Source organism: Sphaerodactylus townsendi, linkage group LG10, assembly GCF_021028975.2.
Source record: "Sphaerodactylus townsendi isolate TG3544 linkage group LG10, MPM_Stown_v2.3, whole genome shotgun sequence".
NCBI lineage: Eukaryota > Metazoa > Chordata > Lepidosauria > Squamata > Sphaerodactylidae > Sphaerodactylus > Sphaerodactylus townsendi.
In genome coordinates this window covers 1,392,549-1,413,341 of record NC_059434.1, presented here as the reverse complement: position 1 = coordinate 1,413,341, position 20,793 = coordinate 1,392,549, and the positions used below count along the sequence as shown (strand labels likewise).

General features: G+C 50.6%; 1 protein-coding gene across 3 annotated transcripts in view; it reads right to left on the bottom strand.

Annotated features, from left to right (window-relative positions):
* The window catches only part of SH3TC1 (SH3 domain and tetratricopeptide repeats 1), a 94,988-nt gene extending 74,842 nt beyond the window's left edge, over window positions 1-20,146 (bottom strand). For 2 of the 3 annotated variants that reach the window (XM_048509715.1, XM_048509717.1), the window contains exons 1-5: window positions 19,528-20,146; window positions 19,229-19,341; window positions 17,186-17,291; window positions 7,695-7,841; window positions 6,502-6,673 (exon numbers count right to left, since the gene is read on the bottom strand). In XM_048509715.1, coding sequence (XP_048365672.1) covers window positions 6,502-6,673; window positions 7,695-7,841; window positions 17,186-17,291; window positions 19,229-19,341; window positions 19,528-19,657 — 668 coding nt within the window. In that variant the 5' untranslated portion in view covers window positions 19,658-20,146. The remainder of the gene's footprint in view (window positions 1-6,501; window positions 6,674-7,694; window positions 7,842-17,185; window positions 17,292-19,228; window positions 19,342-19,527) is intronic. The other variant, XM_048509718.1, reaches the window with a different exon arrangement.
* Between the last annotated feature and the right edge of the window lie 647 nt (window positions 20,147-20,793).

Here is a 20,793-nt window from a genome sequence, read left to right as displayed (position 1 = left end):
GGGCTGAGAGACTTCCAAAGGACTATGACTAGCCCAAGGTTACCCAGCAGGCTTCATGTGTAGGAGCGGGAAAACAAATCCAGTTCACCAGAGAAGACTCATCTGGAGAAGTGAGGAATCAACCCTGGTTCTCCAGTTTAGAGTCCATTGCTCTTAACCACTACACCATGCTGGTACTACACTTAGGCAGAAAACATGAAATGCACAGATATAAGACAGGCAACACCTGGCTTGACAACAGTACATGTGAAAGGGATCTAGGAGTCTTAGTAGACCACACTGGCCACTAAGAAAGCCAATGTGATTCTGGGCTGTATCAATAGGAGGTTGAACAACGGGAGGTTGAACAACTAGCCTCGTGGTGCCACTGGAACAATCTAGAACTGAACACACTTAAAACCGTAGAAATGGTGGTAGATTTCAGGAGAAACCCTCCCATCCTACCTCCTCTCACAATACTAGACAACACAGTATCAACAGTAGAGACCTTTAAATTTCTAGGCTCCATCATATCTCATGACCTAAAATGGACACCTAATATCAAAAATGTCATTAAAAAAGCACAACAAAGAATGTTCTTTCTGCGCCAACTCAGGAAGCTCAAACTGCCCAAGGAGCTGCTGATACAGTTCCCCAGCGGAATCATTGAGTCTGTCATATGCACCCATATCCCTGTGTGGTTTGGTTCTGCAACCAAACAAGATCGACACAGACTTCAGAGAATAATCAGAACTGCAGAAAAAACAATTGCTGCTAACCTGCCTTCCATGGAGGACCTGTATACTGCACGGGTCAAAAAAAGGGCTGTGAAAATATTTACTGACCCCTCGCATCCTGGACATAAACTGTTTCACCTCTTACCCTCTAAACGTCGCTACAGAGCACTGCACACCAAGACAACTAGACATAAGAACAGTTTTTTCCCGAATGCCATCACTCTGTTAAACAAATAATTCCCTCGATAATGTCAAACTATTTATTATATATTTATTATATAATTACTGCACTACTTTTTTCATCATTCCTATTACCCATCTCCTCCCAATTATGACTGTATGACTATAGCCTGTGCTGACATTTCATTTTATTTTATGATTTTACATTTTATGTTTTTATTACTATTGATTGTTTCCTGATTGCTTACTAGACCTATATGACAATCATTAAGTGCTGTACCTTATGATTCTTGACAAATGTATTTTCTTTTATGTACACTGAGAGCATATGCACCGGAGACAAATTCCTTGTGTGTCCAATCACACTTGGCCAATAAAGATTCTATTCTATTCTATTCTATTCTATTCTATTCTAGGAGTATAGTGTCTCGAAGGAAGTAATAGTACCACTCTATTTGTGTTAGTCAGACCTCACCTGGAATACTGTGTCCACTTCTGGACTCCACAATTCTAGAAGGATATTGACAAGCTGGAGCATGTCTAGAAGAGGGTGACCAAAACTGTAAAAGGTCTGGAATCCCTGCCCTATGAAGAGATACTTAGGGAAAAGGGTATGTTTAGTTTGGAGAAGAGGAGGTTAAGGGGTAACCTGATAGCCATGTCAAATATTTGAAGGGATGCCATGTCGAAGATGGAGCGAGCTTGTTTTCTACTGATGCAGAGACTTGGACACAGAGTAATGGATTCAAGGTATACAAAAAGAGATTCTACCTAAATATTAGAAAGAACTTCCTGATGGTAAGAGCTGATCAACAATGGAATACTCTGCCTCAGAGGGTAGTGGAATCTTCTTTTTTGGAGATTTTTAAGCAGAAGCTGTATGGCTGTCTGTCAGAAGTGCTTTGATAGTCTGTTCCTGCATTGTCTAGATAGGCTTTTAGACAGTGCTGGGGGGGGTGGGGGGGAGTCAGCAGTTGTGGTCCACATTGGCACCAACGGCATTGGGAAATGTAGCTGGGAGGTTCTGGAGGCTAAATTTAGGCTGCTAGGAAACAGGTTGAAGTCCAGGACCTCCAAGGTGGCATTCGCAGAAATGCTACCTGTTCCACGCGCAGGGCAAGCTAGGCAAGCGGAGATACAGGGTCTCAATGCGTGGATGAGAAAGTGGTGTAAGGCAGAGGGTTTCAGATTTGTTAGGAACTGGGGAACCTTTTGGGACAAGGCAGGTTTGTACAAAAGGGACGGGCTTCACCTTAACCAAAAAGGAACCAGGCTGCTGGCGCTCAACATTAAAAAGGTGGCAGAACAACTTTTAAACTGATCCCTGGGGGAAAGCCAACAGGAGCTGAGGTGACTTCGGTTTGGAATACAGTATCTATGGGGATGCAGACAGAGAGGGAGGTTTTTCTAAATCAACCACATACAAGCATGGAACATAGTAATATGCATGTGATAAGTGATAGTGTCTACAAAGGGCTAGAGGGCAAAGCACACAAATCCCAGGTTAAGGACAGAAACAGGGTATACAGGTGTATCTATGCTAATAGTAGAAGACTTCGACCTAAAATGGGGGAGCTGGAGTACATAGTTTTATTATTTATTTATTTATTTATTTATTTATTCATTCATTCATTCATTCGTTCATTCATTCATTCATTCATTCGTTCATTCATTCTTAAACTTACATACCGCCCTCCCCTGGAGGGCTCAGGGCGATTCACAACAACAAACAACAATAAGTAAATACATAAACAAACACTGTACATTTAGTACTGGCGCAAATTAAAACACAGCGTTCAAATCATAATATAACATTTCAAAACAACAGATGGCATCTAATAGCTAAAACTCCTCTAAGAGGGGGACAGCAGGGCCCCAGCTGTTAAAAAGGGGGGGAAGGGGGGGCATCAGCGGCTGGCCTCCCCAAAAGCCCGGTGGAATAGCTCGGTCTTACAGGCCCTGCAGAACTCATTAAGGTCTCACAAGGCCCGGACAGCTGGTGGAAGAGCATTCCACCAGGCAGGGGCCAGGGCCGTAAAGGCCCTGGCCCGGATGGAAGCCAGCCGCATCATGGAGGGGCCAGGAACCATCAGCAGATTGGCCTCTGCCAAACGCAGAGGCCGAGATGGGACATATGGGGCCAGACGGTCCCGCAGGTACGAGGGTCCCAGACTGCGTAAGGCCTTAAAGGTTAACACCAGTACCTTGAAAACGATTCAGAACTCAACTGGGAGCCAATGCAGGCGGTGCAGCACAGGTAAGATATGATCTTTGATGGCACCTCCTGTAAGCAAGCGAGCCGCTGCATGCTGGACCAATTTCAATTTCCGAATCAGACGCAAGGGAAGGCCCGCGTAAAGCGAGTTGCAATAGTCTAATCTGGAGGTGACCGTTGCATGGCCAGATCTGCCTGGGAGAGGAAGGGGGCCAGTCGCCGGGCCTGATGAAGATGGAAAAAGCAACCTGGGTTACGTGGGCCACCTGGGTCTCCATCAAAAGAGACGAATCCAGGTGGACCCCCAGGCTACGAACGGAAGGGGTCGGGGCCAATAAGGCCCCTCCCCGCAACGGCGGCTGAAAATCCCCCACCCCCTCACCCGGCCCAGCCAAAGGATCTCCGTCTTCGCTGGATTCAGTTTTAACCTGCTCTGCTTCAACCAACAAGCGAATGCCTCCAAACAATGCTGTAGAGCTGCAGGGGCGGTGGCTGCTCCCCCCTCTATCGACAGAATGAGCTGAGTGTAATCAGCATATTGATGGCACACCAGTCCAAAGCTCCGTACCAACTGAGCAAGGGGTCACATATAGATATTAAATAACAGCGGAGACAGCAGCGCCCCCTGAGGCACACCGCAATGAAGCGGGGCCCTCCGGGAGGCTTGGTCCCCGCACCACACTTGCTGACTCTGGTCCCGGAGAAACGAGGCAATTCCATTGAAGGAGAGTGCCCCGTCCCCCGGAAGCGGCCAGGCAGTGGGTCAAAAGATCGTGGTCGACCACATCAAACACTGCGGTAAGATCTAATAACACCAGCAGCGCCGATCCGCCTCGGTCAAGCTGCATACGGAGCGTATCTGTGACGGCGACAAGAACAGTCTCTGTCCCATGCCCAGCACGGAAGCCGGACTGGAAGGGATCGAAGGCCGATGAGCCCTCCAGAAAGCCCTGAAGCTGCTCCAACACCACTCTCTCAATCACCTTCCCCAGAAACGAAAGATTCAAAACGGGGCGGTAATTGGCCAGATCACCTGGATATAATGGCGGTCTTTTAAAGAGTGGGCGTGGATGAACATCTGGTGAGCTGCAGGTTGCAGACTCCTGATCTATGGCTACCAATCTTGATCCTCTTTGATCTGAGATTGCAAATGCCTTAGCAGACCAGGTGCTCGGGAGCAGCAGCAGCAGCAGGCCATTGCTTTCACATCCTGCATGTGAGCTCCCAAAAGTATCTGGTGGGCCACTGTGAGTAGCAGAGTGCTGGACTAGATGGACTCTGGTATGATCCAGCAGGCTCTTTCTTATGTTCTTATTGCAGAGAATTGGACTGGATGGCCCTTGTGGTCTCTTCCAACTCCTGATTCAGCCGAGTTCCATTTAGAAATTACTCCCAATGTGCCTGTGGGCTTAATTCAAGCTGCTGGCATTGACCTTCAAAGTCCTGTATGACTTAGGTCCAGTACACCTTAAGGGCCATCTTCTCCAATATGAATGCACTTGTCTACTCTGGTCATCTTTGAGGGCCCTCCATCAGGGGTCCCCACCCCGGGACCAGCTGGGTGGCAACCCAAGGAATGGCCTTCTCGATCATGGCTCTGAAGCTCTAAAGCTCCCTCCCTGGGGAGACATGTCGTTCTCCCTTTCCCATTTTCTTCTGCAGTGGGCAATGACTCCTGTGTTCTGTTTATTGCACTCTCAAGAAGAGTTATTCACCTCCTTCCTGATTTTGGTATTGTGTGTTTTTATTGAATTATTTTATAAATACTTTATTTAAAATGCTGTTTTAATGTTGCACTGTCATAATGTTTAGGTGGAAAAGCAGCACAAAAATGTTTTCAATGAAACAAATAAAAAAAAATCTCCCATAATTTTGAGACTGAGAAACACAGTTGAAGGGGGCTGTCGACCAGAAGTCACCCAGGAGACTCCCATCCTCGGAATATTTTACCTCTGATTTATTAGGCAAAGGAAAATGGCCACTAGAGCCCCTCCTCTAGTTTGGAAAGCAGCCCCCACCCCACACATACACAGGGGAAATAAAATGCAGGAGAGCCCCAAGGAGCTAATTGTCAAGGGCCTGTCTTGGATGCCTGGAAATCACTTGAACTCCATCTGGCCAGCACCTGTGGATGACGCACTCCCCTCCCAGGGAGGGAAGAGGAATGCATTGGTTGAAGCTGGAATGAAAGCAGGGAGCCTGCCTTGCAGGACGTACAGTAGAGCCATTTCTACCACCTCCCAACCCAGTCCTTTGTCTTTTCATTCAATCAAGTACCCTGCACACGGCACCAGCCTCCAAGAGCCCCTCGCAGCACCAGTAAAAAGTGGACTTCTCCCACCCAAACTCGAACCTCAGCCATCCAGCAGACAACATGTACTGGAAGTGCTCTTCTGCTCAGCAATTTGGATCTGGCCACACTTAGGATTCAGAGATCAACTTAGACCCAGACCACGTCTGTCCCATTCAAGGACCCCCTCGACCCCCTGCAATGTTCAAGGAATCCCAGACCACAATGCACCCCCCCCACCCCCCGCTTCTTGTCTTGCCAGGCAGGCAAAATATATTTCACATTTCCCCCTTTTATTGCCTATCCAGGCAGCAGTTCCATTCCCCCGAGCATCTTGCCACAGGAATAGATTGTGTATTGGCTTCCTTTGGGTGCTTATGATATTTTGCTGGACCAACTGCTTAATTTGAAATTAATCTTTCTATTTCTCTCTATGCTATCTCTTTTATTCTAAATAAAAGTATGTTATTTAAACGCTCTTTGCCTTCTCCCATTTCTGTGAATATAGTGTCAAGTTTGACCTGTGTATATTGAAACTTAAAGGTCCTAAAAGGAACACAGACTGCTTTAGGCACACTTTAAACAAGGAGTACCTGTGCACTAGGAGCAGTTTGTGTAGCTGGGTACTCTCTTTAGGTTCACCAGAAATCACTGTAATATCCTCGACAGCTCGCAGAAGATTGTTGTAGAGTAAAGATGTTCTAGTCAGAATGAAATAATGGCAGGGAAATCCAATTGTTCCTACTTCTTACACAGGCTCAGGATGTGATTTCAGACTTCAGGAGTGAAGGAAGCAGGCGAGTTTCAAAGCCCAGTTCTAGAGACTTCTAGGGAACAAACTGCCTTGTCGTCTGAAATTACAGGGCAGCAGCCCCCTCCCACTCCTCTTCCGGTGCTACTAAAAGCAATTCCTGCGGCTTCCCCTCCTCCAATTCAAATAAAGGGAAGACACTCACTCTTGCAAATGCTCTCCTTACTCAATTGATATAAAATCGGGGCCAGGGAGAAATAAAATATATTTTATCCCGTAAGTAATTCTATGTTGCCAGAAACCTTTGTGAACAGACATGTGGAACTGATAATGAGCCTCAGGTACCTACTGATGAAAAGGAGCCAAGGGCTTTGACAGACCCCTAGAGAAGGCATCCCACGCTATCGCCTCGGAAGGTCTCTCAGCCGCCGCTGCCCAGTTCAGCTGGTAAACTCTGCCTCCAGAATCCAAAGATCTTCTCTTGCTTATAATGTTTTCAGGATGAAATACAAAGAAGGCCCCTTTAAAAAATCCAGTTTAGAAAACAGATCTAACATTTCTATAGATGCTTAAATATGAATCAGATAAATTGCACTGCAAGTAAAAAATGCTTTATGTTACATTTAAACACCTCCCAATGAGCCCTGACAATATTAATGGTGGGAGTCAGCACAGATCTGAGATCTTTGGGTCCAGCAGGACTGGTCTAATTCCGACCCAATCATGTATGAATCCACTAGCCTCTTATTCACACCACACAAGGCAGGCTTATCTGCGGCGGTGATGTCCGTTCCTCCTAGAGGTGCTGCTGGAAACTGCCCACATACAAGGTGGTGTTGAGCTGAACACGGACCCGACGTCAGGCTGTGGCAACAGTCTGGTCGGTTAACTTCTGTCACTACCCAAGGATCAAAAACACCAGTCTCAAAAGGTGCTATATGTTGGCCTCGCCCGACCAAGGTGAGAAATATGCAAGGGGTACCGACTCAAGGGCGGAATTGACAAAAGCCCACCCGAAAATTTTCAGCGGTTCCTGCATTAGTGGGACAATGCGAGGAAGAAGTCAGGCTTATCTGCACCAGCTTTCTCTCATTCAGAACTCCCCTTTTACTCAGTTTCTTAGGACTGCACCTTTATAAGGTTTAATAGAGTAAATATGATAAAATTATTTCCTGACAATTAGCACTTTAGTAGCACAATGTCAGATTCCCAATGATGGAACAAAGTCTTGTTGAAACAGTCCTTTATTCAGCATCTTGCGAACAGCGTGAAAAAGCCAGAACTGACTTTTCCCTGCGCAAACTGTCAGTAATATCATTGAGGGTGAAACCCCCCCCCTCTCCATGTGAACCAAAAGCACAAATATTCAGACAGTGTGAGATAAAATGCAAGGCCCTTAGAGTTGGCCTTGACCAACACCTGCTGGAGGAAAAGAGCAGAAACACACTACATAATATCCAACTAAAATCCCTTCCCCCCAAGCCCCAAAGATGCAAGTGGCCCCAGCATCCCATAAGCATCCTGACACAAAGCCCTACTTACCCTCTTGAATTAGGAGGTCCCTATACAGCATTTCAAGACATTCTTCATCTAAATGGACATCAATTCCAGCTGCTTCCTCCTCCTCTTGTACAAAAAGCCAGAAATAGTCATCACACAATAGAGTCTCCATGCAGTGCTTTAAAAACCCTGTCAAATACATTTTTTCACCAAAATTTTTTTAGTTAACATAATAACCTATTTCAATTAGAGTAATACAGTATGTCAGTAGGCGGCATAATTAAATTTTAAGCATCTAAACATCAGCACCTTTTGCTCTCCTTTAAACTCTCATTGGCCATCAGTTGGGTGTCAGGATCATGCCTGTCAGTATCTTGATATCTTGCTGTGTGTGATTTGCAATTGTTTTCCTGTTTCCCTCTCCCCTTCCTAGCAATCTTCTGTTAGCAATCTCCTGGCGTCAGCCCATCCTCAAAGAGGTGTGAAAGGTTCCCAGGTCCTTTGTAGCTTTGTAGGAGAAACTGTAATGGACATTTGATGTGGGGCGAAACGAGGGGGATTAAAACATACAAGTCCTGGATCTGAGCTCTCTATCTCTAGATCCTGCTTTACATTGTTACTCTTTGCATCACCTGGAATAAACTGCTTTTGGACTTTCCTCGCGGGATGAGATGCTCGGCGACCCGGACTTAGGAAATGAGGAGAAGGATGCTCCCGTCCCAGACCAACACGATCCTCACTTGGGTGCCGCGCAAAGCACCAGCGGTGAGGAGAGCATGGGACTGCCCTACTCTTGGGCCCCCTCTCAGCAGCCGGGCTGGGGGGCCAGGGCGGCTGGGCAGCGTGAGTCCACTTGGCTCACGCAACCCATGGACCAGGAAATTTACTTGGAGTGGGACCCGGCGGAGCAGAGCGAGTGGTCGCGGGTCCAGGTCCAGGCAGGGGCGCGGGCCCCTGAGCGAGGCGTGGTGGCCTGGTGGCGGGAGCGAAACAAGATGCGGCAGGAGATACACTTCCTACGGCGCAATGTGGAACTCCTCTTGGCCCGCGCTGAGGCGGCAGAGCGGGATCGCCAGGATCCGCTGCAGCTGCTGCCACCGCCTCTGGAGAGGGAACAACCAGTGCCTGTGCCCTCCCAACAACGTGCTGCCTGGGCCGCTGGGGCCGCCTGGGCCCCAGCTGCCACAGCCCCTGCAGCGGAGGCGGCGCTTGAAGACCCATTTTGACGGGACGACGAAGATGCTACCCTACTTCCTCGTGCAAGTCAAAGCGCATATGGAGAGGTGCGGTGGTGACTACAAGGACGAGATCGAGCAAGTACATGAGGTGGGGGCCCTCCTAGATGGGGCGGCGGCCGGCTGGTACATGGGACTTTACAAAGGCCGGACCCCAGAGTTGCGTTCCTTCCCCCACTTCATGTTAGCACTGCTGCTGCAGTTTGAGGATCCGTTCGAGGAAGAGAAGGCCCATGCCAGAGTTCCACCAGCTAGCTGGGGTGATCCAGGATTGGCTGGAGCAGGTGAAGATTCACTTCTTCCAAGAGGGGCTTCACCCAGAGGTGAAGTGGGCCATGGTGACTACGGAGCTGACCGCCCTGGCGGGGTGGTACACGCTGGCGGGCGAGGCAGAGGTCTGTCTGTGCAGAGTGCAGCTACTGAAACAGCGGGGCAATCCCCCACCGGCTTCTCCCCATCCCCCGTCGGGGGCACCTCTCCAGCTCGCGGTGGAAAGGAATCTCTTTATGCCCAGCAGCGACGGCTGGGACTTTGCCTGAATTGTGCCGGAGAGGGGCACAAAGCGACCGTGTGTCCTAGCAAGAAACCCGACCCTCCGATAGTCCCTGCCAGCGGCGCAGCGGCAGCCAGGATGGCTAGGGGCCCAAAGTCCCTGTTCAAGAAAGGTTTGGGACTACAAGTAGAGCAGCGCGAGGCAAATTCGGCCTCTGAGGAGACGGGTGGCCCCGAGTCCAGCAAGGAGTTGGCGGGAAACGACAGCGATCTGGCCTGAAGCGCGCCTGATGCCAGGTCCCTTCGAAGGGCGCGGAACTGAGGGTGAGTGTAACCAACGGTCCATTCCTTCTTTCTGTGACTGTGTCAAATCAGACTTGTGGGACTAGTGTGCAGATGCAGGCACTTGTTGACTCGGGGTGCACCTGCTGCCTAATGCAGCCGTCCCTAGTGGACCAGTTGGGGCTGCAGCGGGTCCCCCTATGCTGCCCCATCCTGTTCGAGCAGATGGACGGGGGTACATGGGGGGTGCAGCGGCCACACATTGGACGAAACCTGTCCTTATCCACTGGGAAGAGCGGCAGTTCATCATCGCCGAGGTGGCCAAATATTCCCTGGTGCTAGGAGTGCCTTGGCTACGGGACCACGACCACGATATCTCCTGGTCCTCCAACTCTATCTGATTTGTTGACCCCCCCCCCCTTGCAGCAACCATATGTTCGGTCCTCTGCCGCTGCAGGTGGGGGACTCCCATCAGGTGGCTGGGAGCATGGTGGCCATCCTTCAACCCTACCAGGACCTTCGGAGGGTGTTTGAGGAAACAGAGTGTGACAAGTTGCCACCCCACCGTAAGACTGACTGTAAGATCGAACTAGTGCCTGGTGCTAAGCTTCCGAAAAGCAGTCTCTATCCCATGAGCCTGTCGGAAGCCCATGCGCTTCAGGAGTTTTTGGACAAAAACGTGAAACGAGGTTTCATTAAAAGGGTAACCAGTGATTTTGCCGCTCCCGTACTGTTTGTGCGGAAGAAGGACGGCTCCCTTCGGCTGTGTACTAACTATCGAGGACTGAACATAGTCTCCGCATGCAACAAATATCCGCTGCCCCGATCAAGGACTTACTGAGTTGTCTGGTGAGAGGTATGGTTTTCACTAAGTTGGATTTACGGGAAGCCTACTATCGGGTGCGGATCGCCAAGAGCACCTAACGGCTTTCAATACGAGGATGGGTCCGTTTGCATACTGCGTCCTCCCATTCAGGTTATCTGGGGCTCCCGGGACTTTCATGTGTTTGATAAATGAGGTTCTCCAGGATTTTCTGTTCAAGGGGGTGGTGGTGTATTTGGATGATGTCCTTATTTACTCCCAGACGGAGAAGCACGTTAAGACTGTGCGGGCTGTGCTACAGCGGCTCCTCGACAATGACTTGTTTGTTAAACTTTCCAAATGTGACTTTCATAAGGAGCGGCTGGACTTTCTGGGTTACCGGATCTCCAGCCAGGGGTTAGAGATGGACCCGGGTAAAGTGCAGGATGTGTTGCAGTGGCAGGAGCCCCGCACCAGGCGTCAGTTGCAGTCGTTCCTGGGCTTTGCCAATTTCTATCAGGACTTTATCCCTAACTTTGCCTGGCTGGCTCTACTCCTCACTGATTTGCTGCGCACGAAGCGGAGAAGCGGGCTTATGGCAACCAGTTTCCTTTGGCTCCGCCACAGTGGTCCCCTCGGAGTGCGGGCGGCTCTCTCCAGGCTTTAAGCCGCCAGCTTCATGTCGGAACAACCTATCTCTACGCCATGGCTACCCTTCCAAGCTTCTCCTTTATTGTGCATGTTGATGCTTCTCGGATACAAAGTTATGGCTGCCCTGCTGCTGAAGGAGGGGAGGATGGGAGGTTGTATCCCTGTGCGTCGGCCCGCATCTTCGGGCAGAGCCACTGGATGGTTGGGGACAAGGAGACGGGCGGCCTTCGCGAAGCGCTTTGACTGCCTGGTGACACTGGCTAGAGGGCACGGCCCTTCCTTTCGAGGTGTGGACTGACCATAGGAACTTGGCTGTGCTTCGTACTCTGGGGAAGTTGTCCGCCAAGCAGCTTCGTTGGGCTGACTTTTTCTCCCGTTTCTTTTTCTTTTTAAATTTTTATTGATATTTTGGATTGTTACAAATTTATGTTCTACATCTTTATATTTCGTCCTCCATATCCTTTTACCCCCTTCCCCCCTCCCCCTTCTTCTTTTCTTCTTTAAATGTGCAGCAGCAGGTCCATTCTTTCTAGTCTTCTTTTCCCGTTTTCTTCTGTGATTCCAATTTCGTTTAACCAGTCTTTGAATTCAGTCCAGATCCATTTCATATATTTTTGTTTTTCTTGCCATATTTGGTTTCTTGATATTATGTCAAAAAATTAATTGTATTTGTTCCCATATATATTCCAACCATTTCTGTATTGTCCAGATTCTTTTGTCTTTCCACCCTAATGCTATTACTGCATGGGCCGCTCTGATCATAAGTTTAAATAGCATTCTCTTTCTTTGTTCTATTATTGTATATTCCAATATACCTAAAAATAATAGATCTATGTTTATCTTTATTTTTACTTCCACATATACATTGTAACATTTTCCCACAGGTGTTTTACCTCTGGACATTCTAACCACATATGGGTATAAATTTCTCCTGTTTCAACTTCACGCTGCATTTCCTTTCCAGCCAAATTGCTTGGCTGACGCCTTGTCTCGGTTGCCCGATCCTTTCCCGGGGCCACCCCTCTGATCGGGACAGTGTTCTCCCCATCTCAACTGGGCTTGGCGGTCGTCACCCGCAGTCAGGCAGCGTGTCGCTTCAATCCCCCCACCGTGCCCGCTTCGCTGGAGGAGGCCCTCAGGGGGGCGGGGGGGTCTTGAAGTGCTGCAGGGTGAGGAGGGTGACCAACTGGAGAAATGGGGGGAGTTCTGGTGGAAGAGGGGTCGACTCTATGTGCCTCCAGCAGCACCCCTTCTAGCCTTGCAGGGATGTCATGATGTAAAATCAGCAGGACACTTTGGGTTTGTGAAAACATTGCATTTGGCCTGTAGACAGTTTTGGTGGAGGACGTTGAGGGGCGATGTGGAAGCTTGATTTAAAGGTTGCCCCATATGTGCAATGGCCAAGAGGGCGCAAGGGAAGGTTCCTGTCCTACTCCAGCCCCTGCCAGCACCCTCCGCACCCTGGAAGGTGATCTCCATGGATTTCATTACCAATCTCCCTTCCAGCAGAGGGAAGTCAATGATCTGGATGGTCGTGGACTTGTTTTCGAAGCAGGCACACTTTGTCCCTTGCACATCGCTGCTGACAGCGAGCAAGTTGGCTCGTCTGTTTGTGACCCACGTCTACCAGCTACATGCTGCCCCTGATAAGATCGTATCGGACCGCGGTGGACAGTTTATTTTGCAGTTCTGGCGGCACTTTCTGAAGTTGCTGGACACCAAACAGGCTCTTTCCTCGGAGTTTCATGTGGCGACCGATGATCAGAGTGAACATACGAACGCAACTCTTGAACAATATTTACGGTGCTACATTACTTTCCATCAGGACGATTGGGTTGACCTGCTGCCTTTCGCTGAGTTTGCCTACAACAACGCCGTGCATAGCAGCACGGAAAAAAAAACCCTTTGAGGTTGTTTCAGGACAGTCCCCGGCTAAAGCCCGTTTTCCCTTTCCTAGGAGGTTCAGCAGGGGCCCGATGGAACAACAGAAGGAATGGAGTGCCGAGACATCATCCGAGTAACAAGCGTGGGGGGCTCCGGATCCTGCAGTTAGCCCAGGGGAAGGCTAAGCAGGGTTACAAGTGGCAGGCCGATAAGAAATGGCAGCCGTTCACCCTTGCGGTTGGGGATTGGATGTATTTGTCCCCCAAGAACTTGCGGGGTCTGCAGGGGTGTAGGAAATGGGAAAAAATATATTGGACCTTTTCAGGTGCTCAGAGTGATTAATAATGTGACGGCCAAGTTACAGTTGCCTAAAAACTTGAGGTCTGTACATCCTGTTTTTCATTGCAGCGTCCTCAATAAGGCACCTCCCCGGATGACTGGCACTCTCGTCCGGCGGCGCCCGCCCCTGTTGCGGTGAGGGGTGAGCCTCACCACAAGGTGAAAGAGGTTTTGGATTCATGGACAGCTGCAGTATTTGATCGCTTGGACCCATTTCCAGGCTGGGGACAATGAATGGGTCAATTCCGTACATGTCCAAGCCCCTCGCTTAGTGAAGGCATTTCACCGGGCTTACCCAGATTGGCCAAAAGGGGGGGGTCTTAAGAGGGCCAGAATGTCAGGACCATGCCTGTCAGTATCTTGATGTCTTGCTGTGTGTGATTTGCAATTGTTTTCCTGTTTCCCTCTTCCCTTCCTAGCAATCTCCTGGCGCCAGCCCATCTTCAAAGAGGTGTGAAAGGTTCCCAGGTCCTTTGTAGCTTTGTAGTAGAAACTGTAATGGACATTTGATGTGGGGGCTGAAACTTGAGGGGATTAAAAGAGATATAGAGTTCCCTGGATCTGGAGCTCTCTAGCTCCAGGAATCACTGCTTTACTATGAGTTACTCTTCGCATCACCTGGAATAAACTGCTTTTGGACTTTCCTACAGTCTCTGTTATTTCCACGTTCGAGAGTTTGACATTGGGTTGGGCTTCCCACACAGCAGCTGCGTGTACAGCTCCACAACCTCCCTCCCAGAACCCTTCCATCTTGGGAAAACAGTACCAGGGGAGGGGGCAAGAGGTAGGCTGGAGTCCCTCTTTCTCTAGCAGTGAGGTCCCCACCCCAGTCCGGCTTTGCAGCACTTGGAGAGGAAGCTGCCACGTCGCTGCAGGCAAAGTGAACAAAGTGAGTTGGGAAACTCCAACCCTAACTGTCAGGAAGTTTGGACCAGAGTGCTGTGAAATCGTAGTTTGTAAAGCCAGCTGCATTCCATGGTAGAGTCTCTGCCCTGACTTGGACAGTCCCAGTCTCGTCAGATCTCACAAGCTAAGCAGGGAAGACTCTGGCTAGTATTTAGATGGGAGACCTCCAAGGAATACCAAGGGCACGACGCAGAGGCAGCCAATGGCAAACCATCTCCAGATGCCTCTTGCCTAGAAAAATCCACTAGGGATCGCCAAAAGCCAGCTGTGGCTTGACGGGGGGCGGGGCAATGTGCCATTCTGCTGAAACAGGCCTGTGAAATAGATCAACTTTCCCTCCAAATACATGAGGAAGCTGGGAAACAATGAGTTAATTCCAAGCCAAACAGCGGAAAGGTTACCCATCACTTCTTTCCCATGACCAGAGTGTTTCATGGGAGAGAGTTAAGTTCCCTCTGCCTCTCTCACCAAAGGACAGCTCTGACCAGCATCTGAGCTGGTGCTGCCTTGAAGGAGGAGACCCCCCCCCCCCCGATCCAGGGTAGGCTCAAAAGGCAGCTGTTTGTAGGTTTGAAGTGAACTAACTTTAAATTCAATTTTTGAGTGCAGTAAACCCCCTGGGGTGGCTTTTCTAAGGCAACAGACTTGCACTGTACTAAACGGTTCACAAAATTACTAGGAACTGTGGTCTGCTCTACCGTGTACAGTTTAGAAGAAGAAGAAGAGTTTGGAGACTCAAAGGGGCTGTAGGAGACTCAAAGGGGCTTACAATCTCCTTGCCCTTCCCCCCTCACAACAAACACCCTGTGAGGTGGGGTGCAGGGCTACAGAAGAGGAGGGAGCTCTTGAGAAGCTGTAGCAGCTAGCCCAAAGAGTCCCACCCCAGAAGCTGTGGGGTGTGTGTGGGAGTGTACAGGCTAATCTGAATTCCCCAGATAAGCCTCCACAGCTCAGGTGGCAGAGCTGGGAATCAAATCCGGTTCCTCCAGATTAGATACACGAGCTCTTAACCTCCCACACCACTGCTGCTCCCTTAGTGAAATTAGGCTCCTCCTTTGGAGTTTTGCATCTTCATAAGCCATGTTAATACTCATCCGTTGCATCAGATCTGTTTCTAGGTTTCTAATTGGTTTTATAACACTAATCTTTTTGTATTGTCTACTACCTGACTCATCTGTTGATTGTAGTGACTTTAGTCCAAGGCAGACTATGAACGTAAGTAAATAAATAAATAAATAAAAGTCACCAGTAACTATTAGAAGAGTTTGGATTTACACGCCCCTTTCTCACCTGCAATGAGACAAACTCCTTCCCTTCCTCTCCCCACAACAGACACCTTGTGACAGAGATGGGGCTGAGAGAGTTCTGAATGAACAGTGATGAGGCCAAGGTCACGCAACAGGCTTCATGCGTTGGAGTGGGGAAACAAATCCAGTTCACCAGATAAGAGTCTGCCACTCAGGCAGAGGAGAGGGGAATCAAACTCAGTTCTCCAGATTACCTGTTCTTAACCACTACATCAGTGCACAAAAAACCTTCAGAAAATGGCAAATATTTAATTATTTCAAATTAAATAAACTCTACAGTGCAGCAAGATTTGGAAACCATCAGGAAAAGCATGAAAGACAAACCATCCTTTAAAAGAAGATTCCAGCCAAAAACCTCTCAGTTAACGCAGGAGCAACATATCATGTTGCCCCCTGACCCACTAAGTGCAGAGCCTTCCTCCAGCTGAAGGGGCTCGTCGTCTGGTGGGAATGCTGAGTGGAGGGGCACCGGACAGCCCACCTCTCCCAAGTGACATCACTCTCCATTGACGACTCATACAGAGGTCTACCCAACCACTTGCAGTGTGGGGAAACATGCCTTAGTGGCGTCACTGATGTCTACCACACATTTGATTTATGCTATTCACAGCCCACCTTTCTCACTTGTGCTCAAGGCGGATTATACAGAGTAAGTCATTGCAACCGACAGATAAGGCATGTAGTTGACAATACAAAAGGATTAGAGTTACAGAACACTTCTAAAAACAGATCTAAAGCAAAGAATAAGTATTAACATGACACACAAAATGATGCAAAAATTACATAGTAGGACCCTAGTTTCAGCAAGACAAACACAGAAGCATTAATCACAGTACCAATTCAGGTTTGCAAAAGGCCAGGAGAGGCCAAGCAACCTTTTGATCCAGAACTATACTGCATAATGAACCAACAGCTTGTTTCTTTCCAGGGGGTCCAAACTCCATGGAAGCAGAGCAAATGGAGTTCACAAATATCCAAAGGCTCAGGAAACCACAGAAAACATCATTCCCATTTTCCACAAGCAGGGGCCCACCCACTGCAGTTCACCGGAGCCATGGTCACCCTGCTCAGTACGTCCAGTGGCAGAGAGACCTCCTGGAAGTACTCTGGGCTGAACTAGGACCATCTCGAGTTTGGAGAGCCTAGGGCCAGTTGGACTCAGGATAGATCCCTAAACTTGGGTAAGTGGCACAAGCACACCCACACAACTACACATAAGGCAACTTCTCCTGATGAGTATACACTGTTTGTGTAGTCGATTATTAATCAAAGGCAAGGAAGCACAGCAGAATACTTTTATGATCCAATTCAGCAGTTACAGCTGACTGTCTTTTGATGTGATGTGTTTACACATGCACACCAACACAACTACACAACTTTCCTACACCAATTATTTAACTTGGAAATTGCTTTAAAACATACCTAGTATTTTTCAGACAAATGGGAGATTTATAAATCTGTGTCTCTCTATTCAGTGGTGGCAAACCTATGGCACTCCAGATGTTCATGGACTACAATTCCCATCAGTCCCTGCCAGCATGGGAATTGTAGTCCATGAACATCTGGAGTGCCATAGGTTCGCCACCACGGCTCTATATAAACAACTGCATTTTTCTATAGGTAGAAATACTTTACCTAGGGAATAATAAGTTTGAAATTTCCAAATTTCTTCAAAGGTTCGGAATGTCACCACTATGAGATGCTCCTCACTATCGATGGACAAGAGTCGGGCAGACAGCTCCTGATGACAAAGGAAAAACACACCCATAAGCCTCATGGAAAGAACCAGGAATTCACACTTGAAATTAAAGAAAACAGGATGGGAGAGTCAGCCCATGAAGAAAGTCCGGATGCTGCTGGGGACAGACAGCTGACTGGAGTAAGCGAGAAGGGCTTGCGCAAAAAGCAGACGCATCAAAAGGCAGCCCTCACCCCCCACCTGCTGAACTGAACCATAAAAGCACTCTGCTGCTGCTGCTGCTGCTCTTCCCTGTCTTGGATTAATAATCAACCACACAAATGGTGTATTCAGGAGAAGCTGCCTGAACTCTAGAATTTTCATTATGTTGGTTTAAGAAAGGTGCTCACAAACTCCTCCACGCCAGAGGTTCAGATTTGTTTGTGGGTTTTTTGTTATTTTTTAGTGTTTTTTTCAGTTTTTGGTCTCCAGGGGGCACAGTTTTTAGGCTAGCAGCACCAAAATTTCAGGGATGTTTTGCAAGACTCTCCTTATGCTACCATCCAAGTAAGGTGAGGTTTGGTTCAGGGGGCCCAAAGTTATGAACTCCCAAAGGGGGTGCCCCATCCCGCATTGTTTCCAATGGGAGCTAATAGTAGATGCGGGCTACACATTTGAGGGTCCATAACTTTAGACCCTCTGAACCAAACTTCATCAAACCTGGGTGGTATCATCAGGAGAGTATCCTAAAGATACCCTGACAGTTTGGTGCTGCTAGCTTAACAATTGCACCCCTGACAGCAGGCACCCCCCAAATTTCCCCAGATTCTCCTTTTAAATCCACCCCCTTCGGCATGGATTTAAAGGGAGAATCTGAGGTCCCCAGTTTAAACATTGAAAGTGATGCTGTTTCAGGGTGGGGAATAATCCACCCCAAAACAGCATCCTTTTCAATGTTGTTTTGACTGCGGCCCCCAGATTCTCCCTTTAAGGTTGATTTAAAAGGAGAATCTGGGCTCCCTAGTTTAAACACCATCAAAAGTGATGATGTTTGGGGGTGGGTTCCAGCATCACAGCGGCTGCCCATTGGGGGGGGCTCAGATTTTGCATCGGGCTCCATTTTCCCTAGCTACGCCTCTGCTCCACGCGACAGATCAGTCGTGGGCACGGCCAGCTCCATATCTGTTGCCATTTCACTGCCACCTCCTTGAAGCGGCTCTCTTGCCCCTAAGTCTCCAAACTGGTCATCTGGCCCGCTGGGTCGAGAGGAACCTGCCAGAGAGGGTGGGCAGGAGAGCCGGCCCTTCCTCACAGAGAGTTGGGGGACCACCCACCTCAGTCTTCTCCCACCACCCAGCCTGAACACTGATTCGTCCTGACAGTAGACTGATGGGTCCCCCTAAACTCAGGCACTTGGACAGTCAGCCACATTGTTCCAGGCAGCAGGAGAAAAAAGCAGATGTTCACTTGTGGAGAATCCAGCTGTGCCCAACTCCCCTGCCCTGAAAGGCTCCTCTCTGTAACCTTCTAATTTTTCCTTCTGCTTGAAAGTGACAAAACCCCCAACGGCTTCAGGAGTCTCCTCCTGACTTCCTTAGAGAAGTGGGGAGAGTTGGGAGAGTTGAAGGTTTCCCCTCGAAGAATTCACGGCAGGGAGGGGGGTAAACAGGGCTGGGTTGAGAATGACCCCAGCCAGCCTGGACGAAGGGGCGGGGGGGGGCGGGAAGGGGCACGCACATCAGGAGGGGGTCTCGTGAGGCTTTCCAGGCCAGATTATGATGCAACCCCCCCGCCCCCCCGCGCGCCTTCGCCCCACGGCCGCTGCTTTGCTATGCCCGGCTAACGGGCCGCTTCCCGACCTGCTTCGGTGGGGATGCGTTTGGTGCCCGGGCGGGGGCCTCCTGCAGCCCCGCCTGGGAAGGATGCGCGACCCCCGCCCCCACCGCGGCTCTCCTCGGGGGTGGAGCAGTTGGGCCAGCGGGTGAGAGCGACTGACTTACGCCGAGGAGGGTGCGCGCCTGGCAGTTGTCGCTCTCCAGGAGCCGGAGTCGTCCGGTCAGCGCCCGCCGCCGCCCCGGGGCCTCTCCCCGGCAGGTGAGCCTCACAGCCACGCCTGCTGCCAACACAGGGAGGGAGGGAGGGAGGGAGGGAAGATGGATAGGCGAAGCGGCCCGACGGGAAACCCCCGCCCGGTAGCCCCAACTCCAGGCCCGCCCCGCTTCGGAGGGGGGCCGGTAGGGGAGCCCCCACTTCCCGCACAGCTGCTCTGGGCACCCCCTAACGGCCCTGACCCACTCACCCTGCTGCGGCCTGGAGGAGCCCCCGCCGGCGTGGGGGGCGCTCTGTGGCGGGGCTGTGGGGCGGGAGGGCGCCGCCTCTGCGCCGAAGGGGTCCGCCCGTCGGAGGTAGGGGGGAAAGGAGGGCTCCATGGTCCCTGCGGAAGACAGGCGGCCGCGAGCGGAGCGGGGAGGGGAGGGGAGGGGAGGGGAGCCCCGCCGGACCTCGGGACGGCGCAGCCGGACAAGCCCACGCGGAGCGGCCCGTTTGGCTGCAGAGGTTCAACAGGACCTCCGCCTGTCCGGCGCGAGGGGCGGGGGCGGCAGAAGGCCCGCCTCACCCGCGCCTGCCTCGACGCCGCGCGATCCCTGCTGGGCCGGCGGGCGCCGCCCGGGGCTGCAGAGAGGCCAGAGCTGCAGGAATCCGCCCCGGGAGTTACGGGCCAGGCGGCCCAACGCAGGGGGAAGGGGGTCAGCCGGGGCGCCCCCAAGCCCCGCCGGGCCGCGCCTTCCTTCCCCGGGCCTTGGCCGGCCTTGTGCCGAGAGGGCGACGGAGGTCCGGCCGGCCGGCTCGTCGAGGCCCCTTTCGGACCTGGCCGGCCTTTGGCCCAGCAGCCTTTCCTGGCGGCCAGGCCAGTGGCGCCTTCGCCCAGCGGCTCTTCTTCGCGGGATGGGGGCCCGGAGCCCTGTGGAGGCGCCCCTTCGACAAGCGGCGCGGGACCCCGGCCGGGGAGGGCAGAGGAGGCCAGCCGTGCCTCGCAGAGGGTCTTCACCCCGGCTCAGGGTCGGAGCCTCTTCTCTCCGGCCCGCTACGAGCTCTGCGGGGGGGGGGGTCACTTGGCTGTCGAGGGGGGTTCATAGGTCAACACCGCCCCAACCCCAACCCTTCCTGCCCGGAAATCTATACAATATTGATATAACTGTGATAACAGCAATATTGATATAACAGTAGCTTTAACAAAGCCAGCAATCTTGTGACTACTGGGTTTGATGAGATCTGTGCCTTTAAGAATGAGTTGGTGGGCTGAGTTAAGAGAACTAAGAAAAGCATACCCAGGAAAGTTTAGTAGGCAAGCAGAAAAGCAGGCAGTGTGTGCCTCCTTGCATGTAAACATAAAAACACACAGTCCCACTGCGCAGCAAACAGCCCAGACATAAGTGTTCCAAGCAAAATGGGCCTGTGTAACAAGTGCAAGGAGAGCCAGTGTGTCATAGTGGTAAAGAGTGGTGGACTCTACTCTGGTGAACTGGGATTGATTCCCTACTCCACATGAAGGCCACTGGATGAC